Source organism: Curcuma longa, unplaced genomic scaffold, assembly GCF_044706935.1.
Source record: "Curcuma longa cultivar G26 ecotype Majalengka, Jawa Barat unplaced genomic scaffold, ITB_CL_G26_1.1 contig_20297, whole genome shotgun sequence".
Taxonomy (NCBI): Eukaryota; Viridiplantae; Streptophyta; class Magnoliopsida; order Zingiberales; family Zingiberaceae; genus Curcuma; species Curcuma longa.
In genome coordinates, this window is record NW_027431334.1 from 5,914 (window position 1) to 14,702 (window position 8,789).

The 8,789-nt window shown below is 34.0% G+C and overlaps 1 protein-coding gene across 1 annotated transcript; it reads right to left on the bottom strand.

The window, feature by feature from the left end:
- Positions 1-251: 251 nt before the first annotated feature.
- Positions 252-5,827, bottom strand: LOC141817391 (two-component response regulator ARR4-like). The gene is made up of 5 exons (XM_074705052.1): positions 5,824-5,827; positions 4,961-5,040; positions 1,083-1,160; positions 858-928; positions 252-698 (listed from the first exon to the last, which is right to left on the bottom strand). Exons 1-5 carry the CDS (start codon positions 5,825-5,827, stop codon positions 506-508), a joined length of 426 nt encoding a protein of 141 aa, XP_074561153.1. The 3' UTR covers positions 252-505.
- Positions 5,828-8,789: the final 2,962 nt, after the last annotated feature.

Genomic DNA, 8,789 nt, shown 5'->3' on the forward strand with positions numbered 1-8,789 from the left:
AACTCAGCAAAAGATCCTTCTCAGTAGCCTCCAAAGATCAATCTCATAAGACAACTCCAAGATTATGAGAGAGCACCTTTGTGAGGGCTGAGGAGAATACTTTGGAGCTGTGTGTGCTATACCTAGTTTATTGAAACTGATATATAAAGAACAAGTGAAAGTCATGAAACCATCAAACTACCTGAACATTTTGCTGAAGTAGTTTACCAGACATTCCCTATATTATGTTTTTATTTCAACACAGCATTCACTACTAAGATCAAAGCTAAGATTTCAAAGCAATAACAGATGATCCACAAGTTGTCTAAAACTCAATTTGCAATACTGCTTTGCCTCTCCATTCTCAACCAATTGTAGCATGCATGTGGTCTTCTTCAGATCTTAGCACAACGAATAACCGTAAGAGATCAATAATCATTGTTAGGCTCTAGTTACAATATAACTTCGAGATCTGATTACTGGTGGTGGTTAACTGTCAAAAACACAAAAGGATTTCTTGATTTAATCACGCGACAGCAACTTTTGGAACACGAGGGCAGGACTCGTAACTGCTGTTCTCTGGTATCACATCGACCGACAACTTCCTCTTCGTACCGTGTTTGCACATTGGAGTCTTTGCTGCGTAAGTTCGTAACCTCTGTACATCTTTTAGTTTAAATGGCTTAACAAAGAAATCTTCAGCCCCAATGCCTTTGCAGCTGCACAAAAAAGACACAACCAGCTTAAAATTGTGGGTTTAAGTAGGTTTCGAGTATATAATGGTTCTTTTTCGCGTTTTCATTATTGATTATACGGAAAACACTTGTTGATAAAATTGCATTATATGATGGAATGAGTTGAAAACAATAACAAGCTACCTGCTGATTATTTCAGGATCATTTTCAGATGACATCATGACCACTGGCATGGATCTCAAGTTGCTGTTCTCCTGCAGAATATAAGTTGAACAATCCATGAAATTGTCCAGGAACAAACTACAACAATAACAAGCCATGAGCAACTATTTCCATAATTACATGGATCTTATCTCTTTAAAACAGAATTGCCAGCCAAAAAAATGACCAAAAACAGATGCTTCATACCTTAACAGTCTTAAGAAGGTCATAGCCAGTCATATGTGGCATAAAATAATCAGTGAGAACTATATCGATCTTTTGTTCCTGCATAACACCATTCATAATTGTTAAGCATCCACGGAAAATTGCCAATATATTCTTAAATCTAAAATACCATGCCATTTATGAAGTTCAAATGAAAGGAAGACTCCATAAAAGGGGTTGTCATTGATGTGGGATATTTTGGACTACTTTCAAGAGTAGACTGATAAGGTATAATATTTTCGGACTCTACCATGACATGATACCATGGAAAATTAGGATTGTACATAAAGATAATAAGGGAGATAATCAAGATAATAAAATTGAGTCTTTTTACATCTTTATTCGTCTCCTAAGTATTGTTTTGTTAATTCCATGTTTCATATTCATGAAAGTTTTACTCAGATGTACAATATTCTTTTAGATCAAAAGGCTTATAGGCTTTGGATCATTCATTAGTCGATGATAATGAAAATGTGCTCAGAGATTTTAAGATCTAACTTTGTTTTTCTCTTATTAAACGTATAGCACAGGCACTAAAACAAAAACCCTTGAATAAGAGATGTTGAGCTCTATACCACTTCATGCTTCTTGTAGTGTTATGAATATTCAACCTATGCATAGGAACCTTATATAACCATACATGAAAAAGCATACTTAGAGTGGAACATAATTCTAAATATTGTCACTATGCCAACACTTCAAGACTCGTAAACATAATCCTAAATTTCAAAAGTGTGCTAATATTTAATTTTAAGAAACTATAGGAATTAATCTAAACATGTTATAATAATGTTCTAAATTACATAATCTCATCAACAGTTGAAAAAGGCATTTTAAAAATTTTAAAATATCATTAAATACCTAAAACTATGCTAAATTTGTCATTCGAATCGATTTAGTTCCCTACACTAGTCGACCAGACGACACTTCAATTAATTGAAAAACTATGACAGTCAACTTAGCAAGTCAATTGAAAATCTACATTAGTCAACTAAATGCTAAGCAGTTTAATTTTATAAATGCATTAAAAAAATTTTAAAAAATTACATGCATATTTAAGTGATCTAAATTTAGAAGGAGAAACAAATTTCATGCAAAACATCATAGTTTAGACATAATAGTTTATGTTTTTGATACAAATTTCAAAAAACTGAAAATGTTTATTTAATTTACATCCCAACCAAAAGTATCATATGAACTATATAGTGTAAATTGTACAATTAATAGCATTTATATCAAGGATTTATGTAGCCAGACCTCTAAGGAGATCAACAACCAAGTCTCCCCTACCCAAGTAAGCTTTTAATCTGCCTCCAATTTTTTGTCTGCATATCTCATCTACGTTTCGATCAAAATAATTCATTGTCATGAGATTGTATGAGGACAATGTGACACCCACTTATCTTGCACTGCACCCTCAATGACCTTTTATATCTATGTCTTTATCGATGTGAGGTGCCTCAACCATTTGAAACAAATTTATAAATTTCCTATCGTAACCTCCATGCATTCTTCCTACCACTATTATTTGGTGGCAATGAGTCAAGATGATCCTCTTTTGACCTACTATGATTGCTCGATCCTTTTCACTCATTGAGAATGCCCAACCCTACCTTCATCCATTTAGATCGTGTATCACAACCATAATTGTCAAAACCAATATCAATTTCGAGATTAGATAGTTAAAAAAATATAAGTATCAGTTGCACCATTAAGCATTCAGCAACACCAGTGAGGGTCAAGAGTTAGTGAAAGTTCAAAAGTGCCCTTAATGCCACATATCGCAATTCCTCCCAGCCTTTCTTGTTTTATGAAGATTTACATGGAGAGTTAATTAGGAAGACCTGTGCTTCATGGATTGCAGCAGCTAGTGTTTTTTTGCTAGTAGATCCAGGTTTTGCTAGTAGATCTAGCTAGAACAACTCACCACTTGAGTTGCTAAGATTCCTATCCAGCAGAGTCACATCTAGCAAATTGATGCAAATCTTGATTCTAGCTAAATGCTCAATTAGTGACTAAGAGATATACTTGAGTTTATTGAGTGGATTACTTGGCCATTCACCTGTGGTTAAGATTGCTTCAGGTAAAGTGTTCTTTGCCTTGACAAACCTATTTCAATAGTTTCTTTGCTGGTTAGATATCCAAAGCTACCCCAATTGTAGTAGTTTTAACCAACCTTGCTACAACAATGCTAGAACAAAGTATTTTCAAGATATGGGATGCCTTTTTGATATTTTCAAAATGGGATGCCTTTTTGATATATATATATTTTTAAATGGAGTGTCCTTTTGACGATGACAAAAATAAGAGGTGCCCTTTTGATTTTTACCCAATTTTTTTCTTTATATGATCTCATGGACAATGTATACATGAAGTAACCTCTATTATTTGTTGCTAAGGAAAAGAGTGGTCTAGCATGCAAATTATAGAAGTCTTATTCTAATCTAAATCAATCCCCCAAAGCATAGTTGAAAATTTCAAGTCTACCCGTATTCAATTTGAGATAATTAGAAGTGTCTAAGATCATTCAGTATTTCATCTTACTTCATCTCAGAAGTGCATGCTCCTTATTGGCTTATTTACATTCAACATTTTTAGAGTAAAGATCTAGAAGATTATGATACTTTCTTTGTATAGAAGTAACTCGCTCAAGGGTAGATTTTTATTTTTCACAGTTGGAATGTGTACTTGAGCTACGCCAACAGACATCTTTATGGATCTTAATATCAAACTGATGCTAGGGCAAGTGGTTGTAAAGTTACAACATCAAATCACTTGCATCAAAGTGTGATTAGTCACTTTCTTAAAGTTCCATGTCATAATCATCTGAAGTTTGTCTTAAAGATTCTCTTGTAAATCGAATGCACGAGTCAAAACATTGGACTATCACCCTAGCCATATGTGAATTATTTAGACTAAGCTCTTCATAACTGAATAAGAATATGATACTGCAGCACACGTTATATTATGACAATTAAGTTGTCAGACACAACTTCTAATCGACTATTCCACAAGAATACACATAGAGATTGATTATCACTTTATTAGAAAGAAAGCGCCAACCCAATAAACTTGTTATATAATTTGTTAGTTCTAATGATTTGTTAGCAAACTTACTAAGTGTATAAGAGGTCTAAGGTTTGAATATATCTATAACAAGATAAATTTTATTATGTCTTCAAGTTGGCTTGAGGGGAGTATTAGGGTCTGTTTTTAAATAGATACACTATAAAGGTCTTAATGTAATATTTTAATGATAATTAATATACATATTGGTGAACAGACGTACCTAGGGATTTAAAACCAATTTTTTCTCTTGTCATTCTTCAATATACATAGCTAATGCAGACTACCTTGGGTAATAAATTTTATTTTTTATCATAATAATATCACTTGAAGGGGAGTCTTGACGCAATGGAAAATTACTGTGGTTCAAGTCGCGGAAACAACTTCTTGTAATACAAAATAAGACTGTGTACAATAGACCCAATGTAGTCCAACCCTTCCGGAGATCCCGCATTGGTAGGAACTTCGTGCACGGGACTATCCTTTTATTTTTTCACTTCATCTTTGTTTCTCAAGAAAAAGGAAAACTATCACATAAACATTCTTCCTTGTTAATCATAAGATCCTTGTTACTAATGTGCACTGTTTTAAGTATGTAGTGGGGATGCATTCTCCTTGAATTCAATGTACCCATCTTGAAGGGAAAAAGTTCAGTTTTCATGCATTAGGAAAAAACATATTAATACAACTGCAAGATTAGACCAACAATTCAAAGATATCGACCGTGTTTCTATAGCAATATTTATACAGAATCAGAGAGTAAAAATGAGTTAGAAAAAAAAAACTGGACCTACATTAATGTGGGTCCTTTCAGATTTCCCTCCATTCAAGCCAAGAACTTCCAATGCTTTTACGCCTGAATCAACTGGAATAACTGAAATAGAACTGGAAATTTTAAGCGTTCTGAAAATCTAATTGAAGACATATAAAGAAAAAGAAAAACAGACATTTTGTTTTTCCAAATATTTCATGAGAATATCATTCTTCTGTCAAGATTTGTTTACCACTTTTTCCTACTTAGAAAAAAAATCAACTAGCAGAGTTTAATAGACAGAAAAAAAACTTCATCGACTATGAAACAATTAGTAAACTAAACGAATAGATGAGAAACAAATAAATTCTGCAAGTGAGATTTATGCTGGTCAATAATTAATGTTGCTTGAGTTCACAAGTTAATGAGTCAATCCTCTGTCATTTGAGTGAGTCGTGATAATTTGCACATGAATAAGCAATTTGTTTTGAATGTTTAGTACAAAATAATCTAACTATAATATTTTTTTAACAAAATAAATATGACCAAAAAAAAGTTTAGTGAAAAAGAAACCAATCAACGTAAATGCTGTTTGAAGATCCCTTGAAAGAGATTAAATTGGCTTTAACAAATTAATTTGTGGCAGTACATAAAAGAAAAACTAACAAAACATAATGGTGTTTGGAGTTCAACTCCAGCCCCATCCTTATGATTATTATTTAATATGCCTTCTTAGAGGATAGGAAGAGCATAGCCCTATATACATCCTTTGATTAGGACTTCGCTACATGTAATATATTTATATGGCTACAACTATGAATATGCACAATCTTTATATCTTCATATAAAAATCAAGATATAAGCGGACGATCATTTATGCATAAACGCATGCCAAATTTTCTTTACCCATGTCTAAGCATATATAAAATTTCTTACACTATGTTTAGTAATTTTTAGAATACCTCGTTGCTTGTATGGTATATGCAGTAAGCAAAAGAATTTCTTTTATTTGATTAATTATTTTTAAAATTTTATGGGAGAATGTTGGAAAACCAGTAACTAAAATTACTATCGCTGGATATAATGCGGCAAATGCGGCTAATGCAACAACAATAACATTCTAATTTCACATTGCACTAACAAACTGTAAAGGAGCTTATTAAATAAGTGAGCCTCCAAAAATGGCCCTCCTCAACCACACTTGATGTGCTCAAAATGCCCCTCCTCAAAAGTAAATCTCATGATAAGTACCTAAAGATTCATATTGTATACCTATTTGCACAAATACCTCGACGATTTCCGATTGTTAATAAATAGAGTCCAATAAGCATGTCTTGAGTTGGTACAGAAATAGGATCCCCGATAGCTGGAGACAAGAGATTCATATGAGAAAACATAAGTAAACGAGCCTCCGCTTGAGCTTCCAAAGATAAAGGTACATGAACAGCCATTTGATCCCCATCAAAGTCTGCATTGAAACCCTTACAAACTAATGGGTGTAAACAAATAGCGCTCCCTTCCACTAAAATAGGTTGGAATGCTTGTATGCCTAATCTGTGCAGGGTGGGTGCTCTATTCAATAATACAGGATGCCCCTGCATAACTTCTTGAAGTATTTCCCATACAATGGGTTCTTTTTCCCGAATTTTACTTTTAGCAATTCCTATGTTAGAAGCAACATGTTGTCTGATTAGACCACGAATTACAAATGTTTGTAAAAGCTCTATTGCTATTTCTCGAGGTAATCCACACTGATGTAATGAAAGCGAAGGACCCACGACAATAACGGAACGTCCCGAATAATCGACACGTTTACCAAGCAGAGTTTCACGAAATCTTCCTTCTTTACCTTCAATTATATCTGAAAATGACTTGTAAACTTTATTGTGACCATCCCTCATTGGTTGTCCACGGATCCCATTATCAAGAAGTGTATCCACGGCCTCTTGTACCAATTTTTCCTGACACATTACTAATTCCCCCGGCGTAGATCTACTTGTTGCTAATAAATCGGTAAGAGTATTATTCCGATAAATAACTCGTCTGTAGAGTTCATTAATATCCGAACTCATTAGTTTACCCCCATCTATCTGAATGATTGGTCTCAATTCGGGAGGAAGAACTGGTAATAAGCACAAAACCATCCATTCTGGTTCTACATTTGTTCGAATAAAATGTTTAGCTAATTTCATGCGTCTAACCAAAAAATCTTTTCTTCTTCTAATTTTTCTATCTTCCCATTCATTTCCAGTGGAACCCTCCTCCCCTAACTCCTTCCATTCTACCAATGAATTACTTGTAATAATTCTCAAATCTGAATCGGCTAATTGTTCTCTGATAGCACCTGCTCCTGTAGAGATTTCTCGATTTCGAAATGTCTCGAAGACTTGGGTAGTAAAAAAAAGTGGTATGCTGTATTTCCGGGATTGGATTTCATATTCGAATAAACCTCGTAATCGTAAGAAAGTAGGTTTTTTAGCTATGGGCCTAGCAAAAGAAAAATCGAGATAGGTTCCTGTAGGGTTGGATTCCCCCCTTTAAAATCGGACGTGAAGGTTTCCTTTCATCCGGCTCAAGTAGTTACCTCAAAAAAGGAAATTGTTTCTTATTTTAATAGTTTGTTTGAAAAACCCTACAAACAAGGAACTACTCCTTACTCAAGTTCCCACTAAGGACCAACGATTCATTCTTCTTTTTGTTACTTTCATTTTAAGAATTACTTATGATAAAATTGGATAAAATGAAAATATGAGATTTTTGAGTAGTCTACTTCTCGTTAAATGATGAATCTCCTTAAAAGAATACTTTGGGACTCGTAAAGGATTTACTTGTCTATATATTGTTCTATTCGATCTTTTAGGCCCCTATTTACCTCGATGGTTATGTTAGCCTTAAAGCATATATGCGATAAATAGACTTCTGTAACCATGCTATATTTGCTTGCTTAAATGCAATCTCGCTATGCTATAAATAAATTAAATAACTGATTCCACAAAAAAGTCTTTTTTTTTCACGAGGTATAGGTAGAATTATAAATTCTTATTTATACGAAATCGACCATGGATTAATTCCCCTTTCATTTGGAAGTATTGTATACACCTATAATTCTGAGTTTCATGTTACTTCTACTTCTCAAAAAATACATGTCAGAGCCGGGGGCATCCCAATCGGATTGAGCGGGATGACAGTTTCTCAGTCCGAATCTGTAAAACGCAAATTTTGATCAAATCACACATCACAGTATACCAAGCCTTCTAATTCCTTAAGGGGTTTATCTAAAAGATTCGCAATATAACTAGGAAGACGTTTTAAATACCACACATGAGTCACTGGACATGCAAGTTTTATGTATCCCATTTGATATCTTCGTATCCGAGAATCAACAAATTCCACCCCACATTGTTCACAAAATTTCGGGTCTTCTTTTTCAGCTCCAATCACTCGATAATTTCCACAAGCACAAATTCCACTTTTTATGGGTCCAGAGATTCTTTCACAAAACAATCCATCTTTTTCCGGTTTATTGGTCTTATAATGAAACGTATAGGGCTTTGTCACCTTTCCAACTATCTCTCCATTAGGTAAGATTTTATTGGCCCAAGCCTTTATTTGTTGAGGAGAAACTAGGCCAATTCGAAGTTGTTGATGTTTATACCGGTCAATCATAGAATAGAAATTCTGATTCATTCAGATCAAGCTTCCTTCCTATTAATCTGGAAGTTCTTCTCAGATACAAGGAAATGATTCAGTTCTATAGCTAAAGATCGTAGTTCTCGAACGAGCAATCGAAAAGATTCTGGAGCATCTTCTGGGTTAGATACTCTTCCTCCAATGATCGTAGCACCAAGTACTTCTTTGCTCATATCTCTCAT

Bases quoted from the DNA above. Each gene is read 5' to 3' on its own strand.
- LOC141817391 (XM_074705052.1), bottom strand. The intron at 1,161-4,960 runs GTAGGTCCAGTT...GGTGTTATGCAG, and splicing joins CTGAAAGGACCCACATTAAT to GAACAAAAGATCGATATAGT. The intron at 929-1,082 runs GTATGAAGCATC...TATATTCTGCAG, and splicing joins ACCTTCTTAAGACTGTTAAG to GAGAACAGCAACTTGAGATC.